Source organism: Serinus canaria, chromosome Z (genome assembly GCF_022539315.1).
Source record: "Serinus canaria isolate serCan28SL12 chromosome Z, serCan2020, whole genome shotgun sequence".
Lineage (NCBI taxonomy): Eukaryota > Metazoa > Chordata > Aves > Passeriformes > Fringillidae > Serinus > Serinus canaria.
This window is the reverse complement of record NC_066343.1, coordinates 2,738,296-2,762,253: the sequence shown is the minus strand read 5'-3', so window position 1 is coordinate 2,762,253 and position 23,958 is coordinate 2,738,296. Positions and strand designations below refer to the sequence as shown.

Genomic DNA, 23,958 nt, shown 5'->3' with positions numbered 1-23,958 from the left:
AAAGGATGTAAGATTTATTGTGGAATGAATTGTTACTTTTCCATGTTCTGTTACATAGAAAATGCACACTTACCTATTTGGGGTTATATTCATCATGAAGTGCTAATGAGAATAATCAAGACATACTGTGACATTTTCAGGGAGGAGGAAGGCGTATTGAAAAATGAATTTGCAGTTGAGAACTTTTGCTGTCAGCTAATGGGATACTTACTTGGAAATACCACAGAAACATTAAAAAAATCCTGGAATCCAGCTTTGCATCTGTACTTATTTGAGCATAACTTTCAGAGTGTAACTGATACTCTCCTTGGTTTCCTTATTGATAGATTGATTACAACCAATAATTGCTTGTTATTCATGTGGGCTTTATTAAAATTATTTTATTTACTTTTTTATTTTATTTACTTTACAATTTGTTGTTTTCAAAAAGTTCTATTTATATATAAATAACATTTTCATTGAAATTTTAGTGCTTCTTCCTCATACCTCTCTGAAGCATTTGAAATTTTTGTTGGAAAAGAGTTTAAAATAGCTTTTTAAGGCAGTGGGGGAGAGGATGAACTACAGACTTTAATTACAGATGGGGTTTCTGTAGAATATCTTGAGGGCAAACTGGTGGGTTCATTCTTTCACAGGTTGTATGGACCCCAAAGATGTTTTCACTTAGTGAAGAAAAGCAGAATCTGGTTTTACAGCCCGGGCAGTTGTGGACAGATTATTTGCAGCCCAGTATCCTGCCTGCATGGCTGGGATGGATTCACTACCATTCAGTCTCCAGTGATTTCTACAAATAGCCCAAATCTCACATCGGGGAGAAAGGGGTGGGTCTGATGTTTACTAAACAATGTTTGAAGCGGTAGTTGAACATGAGCATTGTTCTTTCTGTTAATTCACAGAATTAAATTAATGCTATAGCATAGTTTCATGTGTCTCACTTGCCTCTAGAAATAATTTTCTGCTGCAAATCCTAGTGAAACTAGTGGTTGTAAATGCATGGAAGTTTCCTATACTGAATACAGTAAACAACTAAGGATGTAAAAATCCTTTTAATTCATGTATGTTTTTATTCAGTTTTGACCTTGTGAACAAACAGCATAAAACAGGGTTGCAGATCTAACACTTAGACATATTTGGGTTGCTAATTATAAAGAGATGTAAAACATTAATTCTTTTCAAAACTTTTCCACAGTAAACTCAGAATACAGGAACAGTTTTTCTGGTAGGTTTTTGTAACCTTGAACATTGATTTGTTTAGTATAGCTGCACTAGCACTAAATTAACAAATAGTAAAGTAAGACATAGTCATGGCATGTTTAATAATTTCCAGCATAAAGATTGTGAAATAAGATAAATACAGTTCTGCAGGAAAATAGATTTGGACGTAATGCAGTGTCGAAATAGAAGGCAGTAACAGGGAGGAAATGGAAAGTTTATTGTTTCTATAGCTCCAATATCCATTAAAAGTTAGTTACACAGCAGGTGGCAGTTTGGGTAAGTGTAAAGTGAATGTTTTGAAATAAATAGCAGCTGGGTGACCTGGGATGTCAGGGCTCTAGACAAGGGTGTATGTTTGTCAATATATCCTACATGTTTTACAGACTCCTCAGGGACCAGGAAAAGATACAATTTCACCTTTTCTGTGCCAAAACATTTTAATTATATCTTCTTCCAAGTACAGCGGTTCAGTAACCAAGGGGCTGACATTGATGCATGTGTTGATAAAGCTGCAAACATTCAAAATGAGATTAACAAAGATTTTGAGGAAAGGGTGACAGCTAATTTTGTACAGTATTCTGCATCTAATTCAGGTCAGTGTAATGATAGAATATTTTATAACTGCTGTGTCATCTAGAAAGACTTTTATTATGCTTTATGTATTTAAAGATTTGTGTATATGAATGTTCAGTTCTTTATACATCATTCAAGCAGGTTATAACTTCTTTATTGAACATCTGTTGGTTGTAGCTGTAAAAAGGAATAAACTTAAACATTAGAAGCAATTTTACATATCCATCTGCATTAATCATAGTAATAAGTTCCTTTTGTCTAATTTACCTTGAAAATATTGACTTCAGATGTGCAATGTAATCAAAACTACCATGCACTTCTTGTGGCATTGCTTAGTATTTGCAAAAAAAAAGTGGATGGAAAGTTATAGTAAATGTATTTCAGTAATCAAACTGTAGTTTCTTTGTATTATGTGCTATCTTTTGAAAACATCTCAGTGTATTTCTGCCCTGTTCTCCTCCTTGTCTGAAAGTAACTCACATTCTTCCACTTCTTTTTGTTTGTGAAATTTTCTCCTCTTTTTTATCTACTCAGTTCTCCATCTGCTTTCACTTTTGTTTGCTTGGGCCGTCTCTCATCCCAACTTGATAATGAGGAATGCAGTGTGACCCTGACCTCTATCAGCCCATGCATGACCTTCTGACTCGCCCACATAACCTTTGACCTTCTCTTTGACAGCTTGATTAATTACCCTGTGTTATGATTTATGAGTAAGTGCTATGTAAAAATAATAGACAACAGGTGGTCCTCTAAAATCTTCTTGCGGTACATTTTCTTTTCCTGCCTAACCTGATGAGCTGTTTTAAGTTTGGAACTTAGCGGGACAAAGTGTGTTTGCAGAGGCATGGCATTTTTATGCACTTGGACACAGTGCTGGAGTTCAGGCAGCTGAGGTATATCTGGGATGGAAATATCACAGTGTTAGCAGGGTGTAGTTGCCAAAATGTACATTGGGTGGAAACAGAAAGCGGAATCAACTGACATTTCAGGCGTTTCAGTCACAGGTCACGTCTTGAGAAAATTGCTCAAATAATGGAGGGGGCATTTTTCAAGCTGAGCTGCATCTCCAACAGCTATGTTTACTTTAACGCTTCACTAGTGACTTCTGATTGGTTGTCATGACCTCATCCTGCTGTTGCACCTACAGTGTCGCAATAGTGACATAGATGTACCCTTCTCGCAGTAAAGATGGGAAATGAACAGAGCATACGTCTTTCAGAAAGATGAATGGACCTTGCTGTGTCTGTTTTAACCACAGGCAGGTTTAAGAACAGAGTGCTTTGAGTTGCATTTCCCCAAGGAATTAATTCTGGTCTTGCTTCCAACCTTCCAAATAGAAACCTGAATTTAAAAATTCAGGTTGATCAAACATAGGAAAATTATCTCTTTTAAATCCTTGCTCACGGTTCAAAAAGATAGTTACATAGGTCAAAAGATACCTCTCTGGCTCTGTCCTCTTTTGACTCATATTGTGTCCCACCCTGGTGGATTAATATGCAGATCTGAATGGTTTCAGTTCATTACTCATGTGCCAGGCAGGTGAGATTTCAAACTATTTGAAATTTACCTCAAATACCTTGAGGGTTTTTTTAAGCTTACCCCCTTGAACTTCCAGTAAGAGAGCACGTACTGCCCCATTTCTGCCTCATGTATTACAATGGAAAAGGCCCTTCTACATTGTTCTGTCTTAGTAGTATATGTATTGTAACTGAGGTTCATTATTCTTTTCAACTCTTGATTTAGTAAGCCTGCTTTTCCTTTCATCATCACAATCCTCAACCTCCAGAAGCAGCAATCTGGAGAGTGGTAGGAGTTAATGTAGATTAAATTTTACTTACCTTGAAGCATTACCACGTGAGGGGAAGAAATATTAATCAGGTGCTTTGGTCTGAGAGAGAAACTGTAATTTTGTAGATTAGAGGCTGGGAGTTCCATTTGTCAGTGTCTGCCATAATTATAAGGTCTTATCACTGGTACACTGATGGGTGAAGATTGATGGGGATGAGGGGTTAGTGTCCCTAAAGCTTAGCTTTTTATCATTAAAAAAATTCTTATAGAGTGGTTTCTCTTTCTGTGCACACTGGTCACACAGGAGAAAACTATTACATTGAAAACTACTGTTACTATGTTGAAAACTACTATTATTGCCCAATGTTTGCATATCACTTAATACCACTGGGTGTGGCAAGATTTAGAACCCCTCCTAGATGATTGGTACTTAAATAAGTCATAGGTCACTATATTTTAATAATGATGTAAGCTCATCATGGCTGAAATTGGTATTTTTAGTGACACTGATTTAACAAATAGCAAAGTAATACATAGTAATAACACATTTAATACTTTCTAGCATGCAGGACTGTATATGATGAAAAAAGATGAATACAGTCCTGCATGCAAAGTTGTTTCCAAACAGGATTCTCATTTTAAACAGTGCTTTTTAATGAATACAATTTTTGTCTAGGTTAACACTTATGCCAAAGACTGGTTCTTGTCTGTTATTAAATTTTGCTAAAGGCCTTTTTTAAGCTATTAGTGGTCTTGTGGTCTGAGGTTTGCAATGACTTGCATGCTTCTCAAATTCACTGCATTAGTGTTCCATCTTTTTTTTCATTTTCTGATTGCACTGAACTTTAATGGTGTAGCTACGCCCACATAAATTACTTTTGTTAAAATTAATTGAAGTTAAAAGCTGTATTGTTTACACCGATGTTATTTAGAGCAGAGTATTTATTTTCAGTAGAAAATGTTCAGATAAAGGCTGAATGAGAGAGGTTGTAATTGGCTATATTTTACCAGTAATTTTGGTTTTCTATGTTGATTTTTATATGTTACTCTCAAATCTTCTTTCTGGTGCCATCATTTTCTTCTTGAAATTTAGGATGCAGAAGTACAAGGGAAAGGGAGATACACCATATCATGTAAGAAAAACAGTCCAAAAAGAGATTACTTTCCAAAGAGAAAGACTTGGGCTTTCCCATAATAGAAGGAAAAAAAATCTTAGTTTAGTTATTACTTAATTATTTTAATTCTACTGTCAGGAAAGGCCTGCTATCTGGGAGAATTCTTAAAAAAATACAAAAGGAGTCATGTTAGAGTGCTTAAAGTATATTTAATAAAAATCCTTTAACTGATTTATAAAATAGTGAATTTAAAAAGATAATCTTATTTGACCTGTTGATGTCTACATGAAAAATTTACATTGTGTCCTCATAAAAGGGGACAAATGAGTCATGTAATTTTAAGTTGCATGATCAATAACTTAGACAAATTCCAGTTCTCTGATGATTTTTGTGACTGTTTTGTGATCAGGTTGAAGTGCACAGAGTTTCAAACTTCTAGATCTGTAGTAAATACACAAATTTTGCATTGTGTAGAAAACAAAACAAATCAATACACAGAATGCCTCTGCTCAGAACAAGCAAGTCAAGAAGATGAAGAGCCCCAAAACTACCAGCTGCCAAGTACTGCAAAAACTCCAGCAGTAGCAGGCTTAAAAACTATCCTTTCATCTGAGATGTGCAGTTTAGGAAGATTTGTAAGCCACATTCTTCTCCATGATGAATTCAGGCTTTGAAATTTTCCAAGCTGTAAAATTCATGTGCTTATAGTATTGCATTGTGCATTAATACAGCCAGGCATGGTGTGGATAAATTTTAAAACTTGTCTTTCTGTTTTCTTTTACCGTTTCCCTATTGTTTATTTATATTTTCACCCAGTTTGTTTATGTTTTTCCCAGTTGAATTCATGGCAGGCAGGGCAGGGCAATCATGTGACAGGAGACCCCTTATGATGCTGCTTCTAACAAGGAGACAATTTTCTCTTTGGCCTATTGCAACCCTTTTTTACTACATCGCTTATGCCAGAGGTAGTATCCTGAATGCCTCCATTTCACCCTGTTTAGCAGAGTGCAACTGTGCCCTTTAACTTGGTTTTTGGTGGGAGGAGAAGCTCAGGCAGAACTTGGAGAAGGGCACAAGGATAAGGGGTAGGAATTCCCTTCAGATGTGATTTTGATAGTTAGTCGAGTGTGTCCAACTGTAGAAAATCAGTGAGTGACAGTCTGTCTACCTGACAGTGGCCACAATGAACTACAAGATTTGTCAATGGCTCTACAGAATAGAATAAAGCAAGCCCAGATAAAGTATCTTTTGTTGGGGTGGACTTGGTTTGCTCTGGGCAGCTAGGTATGGGGGATCTCTTTTGATCCTCATGCCAGGACCGAGTGCAAAATGAAGCACCAAGTGAGAAGCTGGAATAAAGCTGTTCCATTAGATAATTAATATAGATGTTTCTGAAAAGTAAGTCTTTATTAAAATTTACTTCTAGAGGATAACTTGATTTTGACTGGGAACTCATACTAACTTTATGGACACATCTGTTAAATGCATGTGCTTCTCTTTTTCCCCTTCCCTTTGCAATTATATCTTCCATAAATATTACTCTTTTTTTGTGATTTGCCGTTATTTAAAAATCATAACATTTGATTAGCTGATTTATTCAAGATATATTTCTCATTCATAAATTATTTTTTAATCAGCTGATTTCCTGAGGCAAAAAAATGTACCTTATATGCTTGAAAGCGTCCTGTAGCTCACAAATTTGCTCTGTATTTGTTGAATATACAATATTATCCCAGTGAACTTTTACAGGAGATTTAAAAATGCACTAAAAAAGTCAGACCTACCATAAAGAGTTGACTCATAAGCAACACCACTGAATCAGTTTTGTTATTGATTCATTGTTACTGCTGCTATTTGCCTCTGCATGCTATGCTTATTGTCAGCTAGACAAAAGGTTTTACTATTTGAAAATGTGGTGAAGAATTTTCACAAGCATTCCTTAATGTATCTATCTTTATATATAAAATCTCTCAATCCTTTTTATTTTAAAGGTTTTTACTGACTGGGCATAAAGCTTTTTATTCATTATTGTGTAGAGTTCTTAAAGCAATATTTTGCTTTTAGTTCCTGTGTTGTTTTCTGGAAAAGTCATATAAAGTGCTTATGAATAAAACAATATATTAAATTATTTTAAAGGTAAAACAGGCAACTTTTCTGATGCTGAGGGATATGTATGAGCATAAGTACATGCACTGATACATATTCACATATCAAAATCCCTTTAATGACAGAATATTCTTAAAAACCCTTCTATAAATGATGTTGTGTGAAGTTGCTGAAATAAATAAAAAAGTTCTAAAGAGCATTAAAGTAAATGTAAAGCATTTTCAAGCATTAAATTCCGCTTTTCACATTTCTTCTTGTTTGTGTGTGTGTGTATGTGTGTGTGACTCTCTTCTAAAACAGGAAGGCTATGGAGTAATAGTTCTGAATCCCAATGAGAACTATATTGAAGTTGAGAAGACAAAAGCCCAAATACAGCTGTCTTCTGATATCTCAGATGAACCTGCAGAAAAGAGAGAAAGAAAAGATAAAATCCAGAAGGAAACAAAGAAGCGACGTGACTTCTATGAAAAGTATCGAAATCCACAAAAAGAAAAAGAAACTATGCAGATCTATATTAGAGTAAGTTGCTTTTTGTTTTGTTTGCCCTTCTTTATTGATGCATACGTATGTTTACTGCCTTTGTTGACTAATAAATAGCATGCTTTGTTAAAAACAAATACATTACTGAGATTGAATTCAAGAGTTTATAAAGAGTTCCTGGCTCTTTATTCTGTTGGTATTTGTGGTCATTTATTGATCACGATGTTCTGGAAGTGTTACAGAAATTTTCTTTCCAATTTCAAAGGGAAACTTCAAATAAACCCCAGAGGAATTCACTGGTGTTATCAAGAAAGAAATTATTTAAGAAAGACTTTTTAAAAACCATTTTATAAACAGAGGGGTTCATAAGAAAGACTTTGTTGTGAAGCTTAGGCAACATACTACCTTCACATGTCATGTATGTGTTTATTGAGTTATAAATGCATACATTACATGTATGCCTTGCATGAGAAGCAGTAGTTACAGCCTGATAGTTTTTATCACCTGCCAAATTAACAATGTATAATGGAAAATACTAGTGTTCGTCTTGTGTGGTAGCAGCTTTACCCTGTAATGTATTATTTTTATATGAGCAGCCATCCATTGTGTTTGAGCTAAACTTTTGAAGGCAGATAAAGGAGGAAACTTGCTAATATATTAATAAATATTTAAGCTAGAATAATTTGAGAATGGTATGATAAAGAAACTCTGTCCCTTGCCCCTTTCTGACTCAGTGAACCTTTGCACTTTGTAATGCTACCAGCATGGGATCATTATAACAGTGCTACCCGAGGATTTCTAATTCTGCAGGGGGCACAAACAATATTACATGCACATTGGCACATTCTGCTTCATGTACATCCTATGCTTTATACATTCCAGACTGAGTCATATAATTTCCAAAACCCTTATTATGAAAGTCGGCATTTTCATTCAACAGTAAAACATATCAGAAACTCCAAGTGAAGGTAAAACAAAAAAAAAAGTATGTCATTTTGGTGAGAAATAGAGAAAAATCCAGTGAGATACATGTTACAATCATCTTAAATTTTAATATGCCCCTGCTAATCTTTTTTTAGTGTAAAAATTTTTTTAATGACTGTCCTGCCTAGTTAAAAGGGTTAGTAACTTGGATACAAGAATGCCATAAATATTTACTGTCTTTTGAAAAATACCTGCGTATTGGAAACAAAGGAATGCATATATATCTATTCAAAGTCACCAGCAAGGCACTGTTTTCTCTTTGCAGCTGTTTTATAAGATGCTATTCTCCACTAGCCAAACCCTTCCTCTTAAGAGGGGCAACCAGTTTTAACGCAAGGTCCATGAGAATCCAGTGGACAGTGCTGCTGTTTTGTCTGAAGTCTAATCAGCAGGTTCAGTGTTCCCTTGTTAAATGTGAATCTTTTTTTCATAACCTTTTTAGCAATTCTACTTTCTCATGACTCTTGCCTCATGAGGCATGAAATTTGGTTTAGGAAGTTTGACCCCCCCCGAAATATAAAATATATTGTTCCATCCCATTTTCCTTTCTGCACAGCTCCGTGCCCTAAATGTGACTGTTGATGTTTTCTTTATTTGATTTTCTTCAGATCAGGGAAAGCAGTATATGTTTTAGTGAAAGTGTGGTTGGTAGTCTCCTTCCCCAGACCAATAGATTGAAATTGGGTTTTCTGATGAGCATGGTGTTGTATTCTGAAATTATTATTTTGGGGTTTTTTTTAATTAGTAGACTAGTACAGTTTTTGGAAACAGAAAGAAAAACATACCTGTAGTGTATTGTGGGACAAACCAATGCAATTTCCTTGCTTATCAATTTATGAAACAAAACTGGACCATCAGTAGGGTTCCATTTACTCTGTTGGTGAGAACTGCTAAGTCTGTAGATGCTTGCAAGAGGTGCAATGCCATATTTGCCATTTTCTTGCCTCCCATGCTTGAGTCCATATTGCAGGATTGCTCTCTGCCTGCACCCAGGGACTTGTCTCTACAGGCTGCTGTGTTGGTAGTGGTTTGGGGTGATCTCAAAGGGCAATTCAGATACAATCCTACTGTATAGCATAATATACATTTGATTCAGTAGGCACTTAATATAAAACATGCTGTCACTCAACAGAGATATTTAAGGATGGTATATGATTTGTAATGATCTCACCAAAGAGTTTTGAAAAACCTGAGCTGGTCTTTTGTCAACTTTGCCAAGTAGGAAAAAGCATGGATAGACTAGACAAAAAATTTCCTCACAGGAAGACTTTAACTTACCTAACATGGAAGGAAAAACATGGTTGTGTCAAATATGCTGGAGAAATTGTTTCAGATTGTTAAGCAGCAGGAATAAATATCCTCAGTTATGTTCTCATAGGGTCACTGAGATCTGTTGCAATCTAATGAGGAAATGCCATTTGAACAAATTAAAGCTGGCTGGCTGATGTTCACACTCATGCAGCTAGATTTTCCAAGAACCGGAGAATTAGAACTCTTCCTTGGTAATTATGTTTAAGTATTTTCTTTATTTTCATAGTAAAAAAAAAAATAGCTGGAGTATTAAGCTGAATCTCAAAATACAAAATATCAAACTGCACTGTATTTTGTACAAAATGAGTATAAATAAAAATTACTATGGCAGTATAATGCATTAAGCGTAGAGCTCTTGAAAGATCAAAGTACTTACTGTTTCATGCTGGAAGTTTCCTTAACTATGAAATAATGTACTTTCTGGCATACATTATGGCTTGTTAAAGGAACTGATTTGGTCTGGGTAATAAACATCATGTCAAGCATTATGGCAGGAAAACCTGCTTAATATGTTTTGCAATAAGACAGATTTTTTTTGTTCTTGAAAACATCTGCCAACTGAATTCACAAGTGAAGACAGAAAATGTCATCAATTCTGTAACATTCTTGTAAATTTTATTTCAATTTTAGCAATGCAAACCAGGAAAAAAACTTTTGATAATCAGCATTGACTATAATACTTTTACGGAATGATTAAACACAAGCATTTTACTTTTATATAATGTGCTAATGAATGCATATGAATTTTAATACTCTTACTGTTCAGATTTTAACAAGCATATTGACAGATCATTTTAAAAGCATCTGGTTTTTAATGTGTTGAGTGGAGGATTGAGTAAAATAGCTAAATATGTACATACATCCTTTTAAAAAACATATTTCTATCCTTAGTTATAAACATTACCATTTTTTCTTAGACCACCAGAGGCTGCTCTGTACATATGGGCTAATGCTTTCCCCCCAGAAACTTCCTACCATAGCCAGCCTTCATTTGTTACCGAAATGAACTGAGAATTTGTTGCTCTCTAACCTTTTTCTATGGAAACAGATCATGCATGCTTAAATGTAGCATGATCATTCCTTCCATTCTCAGCCATCTCCCCTTCCCTACAGATTTTCACACTGACAGTGTCTTTTCCATGTTAGAAGACACTTAAAAATGTAAATTAGTATTTTCTCCCTTTTAAACTGCGTTCACCACTTAAACAAGTATACTAAGTGGATTCTGAAATGTTTTGCAAAAAAAAATATTAATTGCGTAATTTGATAGTAATTTACAATAATGTTGTTGCCCCAACAGTCAAAGGATACCAAAGGGGCAACCAAGGAAGAAGTAGGAAGAATTACTTTTATCAGACCAACTAATGGGGTCAGCTTTTGTGGACAAAAGGGATAAGCCTTTCCAAAGCCTGTATGATAGGAATTTTGTCCTTTTTTTCCTCCACACAGCTTATCTGCTTGAGTAATTCTTATTACAAATATTATTTTTACTATAGCACAATCTATAGCAGCGCCATTTCTATTAAGAGGATATTAATGAAATAATTTCAGATGTAGCATACTTTTCATAAATAATTTTTCCTATCTTCTGTGAGAGATTAAGGAAATGGTAAAAGAACATAATGAACGAAGGAAATGTAGGAAAAGATCATGTGCAGCCAATTAATCTGTTTTACTAAAAATTGATACATATGTATCATTTGTGTCAGTATTTAGGAAAAATTGGTAAAAGTTATTTTAATATACGGTTGAGTAAGCAGTGACTATTGGCAGACAGGAGGTCTTGGCAAGCGTGCAAGCACAGTTGTGCCATTTCTGCTCATTGTTCAGTGTGGCTGACATGAAGCACAGCCTGACTGGAGGTCACGGCAGAGTGTCCGCTTGGGTGGGACGACCTTTCAGAGCAATGGATTTCTTTCACTCTGAGGATTGAACTGTTTCCCAACACAGCTGCAGTCCCACTAGCTGCTGGTTTCACCCTGTGGCCATCTCTGGGCCAATGACCTACCCTCTGACTGGCAAGGTGCACACCTACTCTTGTCCAAAGCCTGTGTGACTACATTAGCCTGCTGCTGAGACAAAGCTAATAAGCTGTTTATTCCACCAGAGGAGACAAAATGACAAAGCTCTAGGTGAACAGCTCCTGAGAGGTAAGGGACATGTTCAGCACAGAGAATGTCTGTGGCAAACGTGGGCGTCAGGACTTCAGCCCCTAGAGTCTCATGTTGATGTTCTGTTTCCCCTTCTACGACAAACAATGCCTGTTCTTTTCCCCTTTTACAACAGCCAGCGTTACTTTATATATACACATCTGAAATACCATATGGTTTTACTCTGCCCACTTTTAAAGCCTGTTATTTCCTTATGTTCTTGAGAAGTCTTCTTCACTTGTAAGCAACTGCAAAATCAAATGCTGGTAGTAAAAACCTCATGAGAACTGCCTAGAAACTACCGTAGTGTTGTTCTTGCCCCATGCAGTGCGGGACACTGGGCATTCAGAGTTGAGAAGACACTGCAGGTCAAGCGCTGAACATAAATGTGTAGTGACATTTTGAGTACTCCAGGAACACTTCTAGGTTCTTTCGGAACCTATGCCACCTGAGACCTGCACCACCCTGGGCCAGCAGCTGGAAGCTAAACCTATACCATGACACTTAGCACCTGCAGTTAGGCTACCACATAATTTCTAAAAGGTCAGATAAACTTTAGGTTCTTACTTTTAGTTCTTACTCTTCTACAGTAGTTTCTGTAAATCAGGAAGAATATGTATGTCATGTTTCATTCTACAGATGCTACAATGAACAGGCCACTTACATTAAATAGCTAAACTAGTGTTCAATGATTTATGCACAGGCTATTTAGCATGAGCAGCTGACTTAGGTATTTTTAATAATCCTAATATTATCAAGAATTCTTATAGTTAATTTTGAATTTACTAATCCTGGAAAGTTTTATTTGTCTTCTTTTCCTTGAATGATTGAAAAATCAGAGGCGCAGATAATCAGTGAAGGAAGTCCTGTATCTCTTCTCTCTGTTATACCATCTCTTTGTTCTGCATTTCACAAATATGGTTTAATCAAAGAAGAGGAATAAATCAGGACCATCTAGCTTTGGTGTCTTTCAGACATCCATTACATGATGCCATGTAGTGACAAGTGTCATTGTTAGATCCAGCTCCTAAAATGCAAGGCAAGCCATGTTAAGTTTACAAAAGAAAGAACCAGCTTGCATTTCTCCTCCCACCACAAGCTGTATAGTGCTCCCATGGTGCTGAAAAAAGATTCTTGCTCACAAGTCAGAAGAGTCCTCCTTGCTCTCAGGGGGCATTCAGCCTCATAAACATGGTTAGTTTGTGGGGTAATGGTGAAGGAAACTGGCTCAGCAGAATGCAGACATGCTTGTTGAAGGCAAAAGTGAATAAAAATCACTCAAACATCTTGAACTCTACTATTGCCTAGTTTTGATTGTAGACTGACAGCAGTGAAGGACTGCAAAGACCTTCTAGGTCTTCTGAGCCAGTGCAAATTGCACTTTGTCAGTATCCTTTATCATTTATCTAACAGAGCACAAGGATTGTAGCTGATATCCAAAAACAAGGATAACATACCCTAACCTTCTACACACAGTGGCATGTTTTGCTACTAGATTTCAGTGTCTTTGGTAAAATTGGCAGAAGGAATTTAGCAGGGGCTCAAGTGGCATCATATACCTTTTTGCAAAACTTGAATGTTCTTCACATGGGTTTCCTGGAGACCGGTCAGCCGTAAGAGACTTGATATAGTGAGAGATGATAAAAATTAATTTCTAAGATACATATTTGTAGCTATCTTAAGCTGAAGTGCATTATTGCAAATTAACCCTTTTCTTTGGAGACATACCACTCCACTAAATCCATCTAGAAATATTTATTTAATATATTAAATTTATTTATTTATTTTAGAGAGGAGGATTTGAGGGCTGTACTGCAGTGCATGGAGATCAGAAAAACATTTGTGGAATCTAGGAACTGAATGTCAGCAGACAGGAACTGGGGTACAGGATGGCACAGTAAGTTCAAGAATGTTTTCACCTCATTTGCTGCAGAAAACAAAGTGTAAATTCAGGAAAAAATAAGAAGGGGAAAAAAAAAATTAGCTTTTGGGATTAAGATAAATCTAGTAGTTCCTGTGTAGGCTGTTTGGCTGCCTGCAGCAGTGACAGCTGCCAAGGGGACTAGAAATAGTGGAGGAGACAGAGGCGTGGAACAATGTAGAATAAGCTGCCCAAGAAGAAATGCTGGTTCTACCCTGCATTTCATAGGTGGCTGAAATTTGAAAAAATAAGTATTATAGCAATTAATTAATTTAATTTTTAAATCCTTACAAGTTCAGGATTTTACTAACCAAAATCCTTACTTTTTGTGAATTTATATATTGTGTGTTGTTGTTTTGAATTATTTATATCTTGAACAATGTTGATCTTTTTAATCATCTAGTTGCCATCACTCTGCAGGCAAAGAAATATGCTTTACTAGGAGTCTTTAGAAGAGTGTCTTTTTGTTCTTCTATGTCTTGGTGAACTCCATATCAAATCAGCACTCCCCCAGAACTAGGTTTTACTAACTTCAGTACCATTAACTTCATTTCGATAGTGTCCAGGCAGAATTCATTCCTAGTCTGTTTTACAGTTATCTCCAGCCATTAATTCATCTAAAGACGAATGAGAAATTTTCCCATTCGTCTCTCAACTGAATCCTTGTTTTTTCTCTATCTCTCTGGATAAAAGTGGATTCTAAACTGATCAAAAGTGCTTTTGTCTTTTGTGGTCAGAGGTGTTGGTAGCAGGTTTTCTCCTCTGAATGGGCTGCATGCTGTTCAGACGCATTGTTCTACACTTTTGTTGTTTAACAGTTGATTCTCATTCTTTTTCTCTGTCTTTTTTGATAGTGCTTGGCAAGACTGAATCTGTCGATACCCAGTGAAGTATTTTGTATATTTTCAAGTAAAACTTGAATTTTTATTTGTTTTCCCAATAGATGGCACTGCTTGGAGAGAAACTACTAAGTAAAGCGAGATTGATGTGCATTTAGAATTACCAAGAATTGTATGTGTTGGGGACACTAAAGATTTTCTGGGCTCTTAAGCAACGCTTTGAGATCTTCCTGTCTGGTACTTCTAGTAAAAACTGGTGTGAGAAAACTGTCATGCAAGTACATGTGCAAGTGTGTGCACACAGGCGCTACTTGCGCCAAAGCACACAAAACTGCTTACATTCTTGCATGTTTGATGTCCTCTAAACTGCATAAGATGGCCTCTGACTTAATGCAGTCTATGACAGACATGGGGTACATGAGACTGGAAAGTTTTCTTTCTCCCAAAAGCAAAGATTTAATCAGTGTATCCAGCTATATAATATAGCAAGGAATTTAAAATTTATTTAGTTCAGGCAATGCAGCTGGTACTTCATGAGCATCTGCAGTGTGTTCTTTTGGACTGGTGTTTCCTTCCAGGATGTTTCTTCATTCCTATCTCCTATCTTTTCCACCTGCTGTGTAACTGAATTATCTAATTTCATGGATCTCACCAGTGCAGCCTATGTCTTAGAAAAGTGGGCAATTACCACTTAACTGTGTCACAATTACTCTGTTCTTAACCTGGGAAAAGAGAAGCTTTAATTGCATGTAGACATTAAGATGATGTAAGATAAATATTAAGAGATATTTATATCTTTGGGATCTGGTTTGCTGGGGAATTCTTTTGCATTTATCAAATAAAGTAAGGAAGAAATTTAGTAAAGCTTAGGCTGCCTAAGTAATTTTGAAAGATTTCCTGGTGAGGCCTTAGGCTTCAATGCACCACTGCCCTCACACATTCCTCTTTGTAGCACATCTCCCTACTCTTCTAGCTACTCCACTTTTCGTGTTTGAAAAATGAACAAACACATTTGATGACAGGATTGTGTTATTTATCGTGTGTCCCTTGCACAGGTTGCCAAAAAAAGGTAGGCTTATGTTTAATGACTGTTTATTATCTTTAAATCCATTATCAGTGAAGACTGTGTGTGAAGTTCTCCTCAGTGAGTTATGTCAAGCTTTCAGATGCTGCATGCTGCTGTGACTCCATGCAGGCTCTGAATGCATTGTCTTAAGTGGACAAATGAGTTATGGCTGTGATAGATCTTAAAATAACAGCATTTGGTTTGATTTAAACCACTTGTCCTTAATACCTTTCTTCTGCTGTTTGCTATTGGTTCATGTTCTTTTACCATTTCCTTTCTGTTTTGAGCTACTCTAGCTGACTTATAGAGTTTGGCTGATGCATAAATTGATTTTTCTCTAGTGGGTGCCAAACAGTGTTGTTACTGGAGCAGAAGTTGAGACATTATTGTTACTCTGTTACACTGGTGTTGAATAACCATGACATCATTTTCTAAGAACACCATGAATAGAGCTGTTTCTACCCAAAGATAAAATGACCAGGCAGAGTTCAGTTTTCCTAGACTATCAAAGACAGATGGCAAAAGATGACCAGTGCCTCACTTGTACTGTGGGTCCACAGAGCATACAAATTTGGAAAGATAATGTTATGGCATGGAAGTAACAAAAATTATTTCCTGTCCAGAGTGCTGTAGTCATCTTCAGGACTTCTCTAGAACTATGGAGCTCCACTTTCTTGCTTTTGTTGGAAAGTGTGAAGTACGGCAGTTGTGACCAGTCCTGGCAGAAAGCACTTTGAGCATAGTTTTGGACTAGGTGACCCTCAGATGTTCTCTCCAGCTGACGCAGCTCAATGATTTGATATTACAAAGTTTCAGCTCAGCCCTCAAAGAAGTATTAGATCTATGAGTAGACTTTGTGGACATTGCGAAGAAAGGCAAATTTCACTGTCTCAGAACATTTAGTACTACTGAGGTTGTGGTTGGCCATCCATACTAGGAGGGGTAGGTGATTTAGACCAGAAGCTTACCCCAAGCTATCAGCATGGTTAAAACAATGTGATCTTGCACAAGTACTGCTACAGAAATGCATTTTGAAAGATATAAACCCCTACATACAGGCACTGATATTTCTTGGCATTTTTAACACTGAGGTGGTGAGCAAATATTCAAATATTCATGATTTCTTCAGAGCTCAAGAATTTCCCCAAGACAGATTATTATCTTGAATTACCTTGAAGGACATTCAACCAGAACAGCAGTAGGAGTTTTTTCACAGATGTTGTCCAGATGTTATTAGCAACGCCATTCTGGAATAATGGAGAGAATACAAGTAGTGCCCACATCCTTCCTACTTCCTCACCTTTGTTATATTTTCATCAGGATTTTGTCTATATTGCTGATATGAGTCCACAGGATTTCATTTTCAACTATAAAGCAGTTCTTGAGTTTCAGAGTAAAAACACCCTGTGACATGTAAATAGATAATTCTCTAAGTGCATGTTTAGAAGTGGATAGACATGACAGAATTAAGAAGTCTACTTTATTAAAGCATTAGCAGAGTGATTTAATTAAGCCTGTACACAACTACTTAGGAGACTGTCTAGCAAAACAGCTGCAGGCCAGTGCATTGCCTACAGGTTGCCTTGAAGCCCCTGCACAGAAACATTGCTTCTCTCCATCTCTTACACCTGTGCCCATGTTCATGAAGAGTTACAAATTACTTATGAAACTCCTGTCCAGTTTTGTGGGAATGCTGGACCTCCAAAGAAGTCCATGCTGCTTGGGCGTTTGGTCACTGCGCTAGGATACAATGAACATGATCACAGGAATTTCCAAGTTGCCTGGTACCTGGCAGCTGTGGGTTCTTACCACTCATTTTCATCTTTATTACTTAACAAGATTGAAAGTTTAGAATATATTTGTGTAGAACTGTTTGCTCTAATAAAGCTAGCAAGAAAAATAGAAAATATTTTAAACATAGATTGTTAAACAGTGCTCTGCTGCTCGTTATAAGAGCTGTCAGAGCTCTTCCAGCGTCTCAGTTAGCCTGAAGATCTGGTTAATCAGCTTCTAGAGGGCAACCAGAACTAGAGACAAGTTACCTAGAGACTTATTGGGGTTACAGCTTTAAATGCTGACACCATTAAGGACAGATCCTGCAGTTGCCCAGATCCATTCTTCTGCACAATCTCTTTCTTCTCCCACACAGAAGGGAGTCTGTCCTTCTTCTCTTTTCCTGTTTATCCAGGGAACTTTTGTTAGAATTGTTGTCTTTTTTCATCCTGATATAATGGTTTTTAGCAAGCTCAAACTTGAAATTATACATGTCAGAGAACTAATCTGTAAGATGGACATCGGCATACAGAAGAGTTCAAAAAAAGGAACTAAAAGAACAGAAATTTTTTTTCATTAAATGTCAGTAAAGATCTTAGTCTCCAAAACTAAGTAGTAGTTTGAATGGGGGAAGGCTGCAGGTGTTCAATGCACTTAATCTTTGTCTTAAAATACATCAGACAAATGGTGTTTTCTTATGATGGATTAATGTGGCATCTAGGACTATTTGTAACAGTAACAAAAGTGGCATCCATTTGATTTTTGAGGGTTTTTCTTATCCCACACAGCAAAATAGACATAGATTACATATCTTAAATAAGATATATATTCACAGGATCTTCAGTTACCCCTGGAATTTCTGTTCTGTTTTTGTACAGTCTATAATCTCAATAAGACACCCAATGTTTGGACTATGCCACCTGAGTTACAAGATTGCTCCCAATTTTCCAGTTAGGTCAACCAAAAAAATTAAGATATGATAGAAGGTCGGTGGGAAAAATTCATATCAAAACAACTGCTCACTATGTCATTATGACAACCTGCTGTAACAAATGTGCTTCTGTTTTAATTTATGACAATTAATTGCTAAAAGTAATGTAATCTGACAGTGGCAAGGTGTTGAAAGACTCCTGAAGATGTCATAAAAGTGACCTTTCTGCCCATATGCAACCAAAAGCCATTTTTAACAAGGAGGCTCAAAAACAGTACAACTTCTTTTGTACTTTGTTAATTAGTTATTGATTTGAAACAATGCTCTGCCAAATATTGTCAGATTAGCTAGACGCCAGGAAGGTCACAGTGTGACAGTCTAGTCCTGATAATCTTATGGTTTATAAGAATTCTTTTTACTTTGAACCTTTTGTTCTGATATCCTGAGAATTACATTTCCTGGCTTTAGCATCTGTGCTAATTTAAAATACAGCCAAGCTGTCTGTTATGTAATTGGATGTTTTGAGTTGTTAAAAAAAATGCAATGTGTTAGAATAAAATTGCTGTTGATCTAATATCTAATGATCTTCAACAACAGCGATGCACCACTACTGCAATGTGAATGGCCTTGCTAATCTGTGTGGAAAAGAGCCTGTTTTAATGAAATAATCAACACGAGGGATTCACAGAGTTCAAGACAGAGGTACGACAGGCAAGTTCTGAGGTTGTGTAGCAACTCATTGGGATGAAAGATCATTTCCTAGGGTACGTTATTATGAAACAAAAATAACAGAGATGCATCTGCACAGGAAAATAAGGAAGCAGAATTCAGGGTTAAATAGCTAAACATTCAACTTTTCAGCTTATTCAAATGAGAAACAACAGAAGATTCAAATCTGAATTTCAGATTGTGTTTGTCTTTAGATAATTATAAGCTAATGACAGTTCCTGCAAATACAATTAACTGCAGTCCTCTACATATTAAGGCACTTAAGCAAATCTTTGTAACTGTGCATTAAGTAGTATATCAGTTTACTTAAAGCACTGGGCACTTTGCAGTCATTATTAAGAGAAATCAAATAGCTTTGAGCCTGTTAAATCTTTCTGTCACTTAAATAACTGCTCTTGAGTGTAATAAATAGAGATGCAGAACTGAAGAACAGTACAGAGCAAAGCCATTCCATTGTGTTTAATTCTCACAAAAAATATAAACTCTGTAACAGAGACCTTAAGTTGAGGTTTGACCTTAAGTTATGGTTCTGAAACCATAGCTTTTAATGAAAATACTAAATTGTTACCTTACTTAAATGTGTTGAAGTTTGTGTAGATCTGTTGTTTCCTGTGGTGGGGAAAGCTGCATTTTCCTTGGCAAAAATGGTATTTTTCTTGCAATAGCATGGTTTAAAAAATAATAGTCTGTTTCTCATTACAACATATAAGCAGATTGAGAAAGAACAGGATAATAAATAGGCTTTTGAGTACTATAGGAAATAGAAAAATAACAGTTCTGCATGACTTCCATTAGGAGTTTTTGAATGTTTCAGGTCCATTCATTTCCAAAGGAATTGCTTTTAGTGTTGAAAAAAATGCACATAATCATTTAAATGGCTGGCATGATCTCTCTGTGTCTTGTGAAGAAGTTCTTTTTATATAAGTATTGTTTTCATTTTTATTTATTTGCCCTCACAATTAATCTGTTAATTGCTACCATGGCTGCTGAGGAGGATATCTGTGAAGATACGATCTGATGGTTTGTTTAAGAAATACTCTTTTGTTCCCATAATTTGATCATACAAAAGGCAGTGTTTGTTTGGGTTCATTTTGTTATAGGCAGAAATACATTGTGGACAGAATCTTGATCCCTGAGATTTAGTAGTTTGATTGAGTAGTTTGGGAATAAAAAAGTACAAGGAGACATAAAAAAATGTAAAATGTAGGTATCCATAACAGTACTAAAAGGCAGCTGTCCAGTCTTTGAGTATTTTTACCAATTGGAATATCATTGGCCAAGCTGCTATAGTTGTTACTGAAATTAGAATGTGCAAGTCTACCTGCAGAGATTGGCAGATAATGCTTAGATCATCATGGCATGGAGATTTTCTTGTGAACTGTACAGATATTTGTTCATACCCATGGTATAACTGTGCAGATAGGACTAATCTGAGAGATTGTTATTATGTCTTCATTCTGAAGAGTTTCTCCATGCAGGATTTCAGAGCTGGTTGCCAGAATGTGCTACTTCAAATTCAGCCTTCCTTTGCCTGGAACCCTGCAAATTGTATGGAAAAGTGAAAAAATACACAAAAATCAAGAAGTCTGTCAGAGAGCTAAAAGGGAAAGCAGTTGGTTTTTTTCTTAAGTAAAACCTCCTCTGATTAATTACCCTCCTTCCTCCTATTTATTTTCTTCTCCTGCAACTTTTTCATCTCAGTGAGTAAGCAGTGTTTCTGTGCCCAGACTAAAAAAGACGAATATCATATTTGTGTCTACTTACGTTCTTCTCTTAATGAACTTATTGGTGAACGTCATAATTAAGGGCCACTGAGTAACTGATTTTGCCTGATTTTTTCTTGGTTTTGATCTTCTTTCCTGCACTTTACTAGAAGACAGTTGGGTGGTGATGGCAAGACTTGCCAGACTCCAACAGAAGTAATAATGGGAAAACCCAGACTCGAACAACAGCCTGATAAAACTGTCTTACTCTGGCTGACAAGCAATACTTTATACAAGACAATATAATAATATTTGAGACTTGGTTAAGCCTGAAATCCAGGATTTGCTTTGTAAACAGCAAACTGTTTCAGGTTACAAAGTCACTTGAATTTCCAAATAAAAAGCTGAAGTAAGGAGAGCATTTGAACAGAGCAGCAGAAGGTATTTGCCATGCAGAGAGGCTGAGTCATTGCAGAGTGAAGGACATGGATAACGTTTGCTGCTTTCTTTATTTTTGAACAGATCCATGTCCAAACTCACCCTGCTAAACTCTCAGTTCCAGTGTGAATCTAAGGAATTCCATCTGCAACACCAGCCTCCTAAAAATATTCATATATCATCTACATGCTTCTGACATGGTGGTGCTCTGAAGGCCTCCTGTGAAGGCCCACATTTGCCAAAAAGGAAGTATAGTATTAAATCAGTGATGCAATAATGCAGCTGAGACCACTGGCGCCTCTCTGGAGAGCAGTTGTGGGCGCTGACAGTGTCTCTCTGTGGTTTCAGGGCATTGTGGAACAGGTTTCAGACCTGTTGAAATATTTTAAGTGAAGGCTTCGAGGTAGGGCCTGTGGTCGAGAGAGTGGAAAGTGTTTTGATGTCCAGCTTGTTCCTCACCAGGCAGAGGTGATTGGAGCACCTTGGACACAGGAGATGAGAGTGGTTTGGGTTTTTTTAATCCAGAAGTTGCTCTAGGGTTTTGGTTAGGAACTGCAGTGATTGGGGGTTTAGCTGGAAAAATGCTTTTCTGTCTTGGTTTTCTGTCTTGGAGTTGCTTTTTTTTTGCTCTTGTGTGCCATAAAGCTGGAGTATAAAGCAGAAAAGTAACTCCCTCCTGCTGCCCTAGCCCTAGGGTGTTAGGATCCAAGCTTGCTCTGTTGCACATACATATATATAGCATAAGTCTGAATTTTATTTCCTGACCACTCTCATCAGGGAAAGCCCAGCTTGCATTCGAAGTGGGGAAAGTGGGACAGGATCTGAAGTCATCTTCAGTGGTAATTGTGGTGGGAGCTGGGGAGAGCAGGAGCCCTGGGGAGGAGCCCAAACACAAAGCAGGAAAACCGTGGCTAGACATCAGTCTTGCATTAGCTAAAACTTGTAATTTTAAGCATAATCTCAAGAGTTGTACCATAGCATGAACGTCATCCCACGTTATCACCACTTCGTCTCAAACCAATTCTTCATCCCCTCTGGCCTGGTGGAGGAAATTTAAATGTTGCATCAGTCTACCAAATGCATTTTGGATTTACATCTTTTGTTTGGCTATTTGATAGGCCACGTATTGCATGTTTCATGGAATACTTCCGGTTTTAGGGGGACTGTTGAGATTGCGTGCTTTTCTGATAAATTGTTGGCAGTTTTGCTGGTGAGACTATCTTTAACTTAGTATCATGGACATTTAACTGCGAAATGTAAGACTTCTGGGCTTCCTTTGTGCTACTGACTCCATGCACACAACATTACTTCATAAGGGGCTTCATAAGCAATATTGGGAACACTTCCATGACCAGCCCAATTCACAAATAAAATAGGTAAAAGAAATTGAAACAGAAACATCTCAAATAGATTTGGGAATAAACTGAGATCTGTAATACAAAATAAACAACTTCAAGTCACTTTGCCATATTGCTTTCTGAAAGCGTGTGCCAGATAACAACCTTGGCTATGCTATTTATATCCTGCAACTCCACAAATGACCAGACTTAGATGTTGTGATACCTGATCTCTCCTTTTGTCTCAAAACTGGCTGCTGCCTGCTGACAAAGTATGTATCTTGCCCCCACCTCAGAAAGCACCCTTTAAAAGATAGTATAATTTTTTATTTCACCCCTTCTTCCACAAGTGCAAGAGTATGGCATTTTTACATCTGAAGACTCATGATTTAATCCCTGCTAAGTTCATAAGTAAGGAATTTCTGAATACAGATGCTGAAAAAAATAACATCACTCATGCATTTACATGATTTTAGTGTTGAACCAATGCAGATACAATGCTCTCTCTGTTTTCATAGAGCTACACCAGACATTGGTGACCATGAACCCATTCTGCACAGCTGATCAAATCCTTAGTATTGTGGTTTTAATATAGCAAAGTATGGAAGTAAAATCCATACAGAGCCATACCTCATAAAAGGAGGAAAAAAATGTGTCCTCTATTTAGACTTTCAAGGCCAGAGCAACAGCTGTCTGTGGTTTCATCTCTTCTCCTTTTGTTTTCTCTCAAGTTGTCTCACTCAGTTGTCTCACAGCAACTAAAGTTGCTTGACTCTTCTCAGTCTTCATCATCCTTGCTTTCCTGTACTCTTTACATTACCTGCTAAACTGAATTTCAGATATATGTCAGATTTAAGATTTGGTATAAATTTGCCTCCACTGTCACTTTTCCTCCACTGTTATCTCCCCCACTCACAACCACTTTGCTTGTTTCTTGGTCTTGGTGCTTGTTTCTGCAGCATCCTTTTGTCTGGTTTCACACAGCTGCAATTGCCTCTGTAACTGCTATGGCATGGTTATTGCCATGCTTCTTGAAAGCCCAGTTATTTAAGAGTTGTGCAAGAGCCAACCCATCTTCATGTGTACATATCTTCATCTGTGTAGCATACAGATTAGCATTGCCTGTTGTCAGTAAGTAAAGCATAAATACAATTCCTACTGTTAATAAAAGGTCCTGCCGTCTCCTGGGATCACCTCTTGTATTGTAGTAGGGAACCTTTCCCAAATAACTGTGCAAGAATTCTCTCAACTCTGTGATTGAAAAGGTAAAAAAGATTTTCAGGTAGATGGGATGCTTCCTAATACACTGGAATTTCTCAGTTAAAGTCAAAATCTGGTTAAATGTCCTGTGCTAGACATTTTCAAGTCTTGTCTTCATGTACTCATGCTGCAAAATGCATATAATTTTGCATGTAATGCATACTCATAATACAAAATGCATACTTCCACTTCCTTTCCTGTTTTCAGTTGATATCCACTCTTTACTTTAATCCTCCTCT

The 23,958-nt window shown here is 36.8% G+C and overlaps 1 protein-coding gene across 2 annotated transcripts in view; it reads left to right on the top strand.

The window, feature by feature from the left end:
- Positions 1-23,958, top strand: part of FAM172A (family with sequence similarity 172 member A) — a 259,377-nt gene that overhangs the window by 124,437 nt on the left and 110,982 nt on the right. For both annotated transcript variants that reach the window (XM_050986881.1, XM_050986880.1), the window contains one exon: positions 7,098-7,316. In XM_050986881.1, coding sequence (XP_050842838.1) covers positions 7,098-7,316 — 219 coding nt within the window. The remainder of the gene's footprint in view (positions 1-7,097; positions 7,317-23,958) is intronic.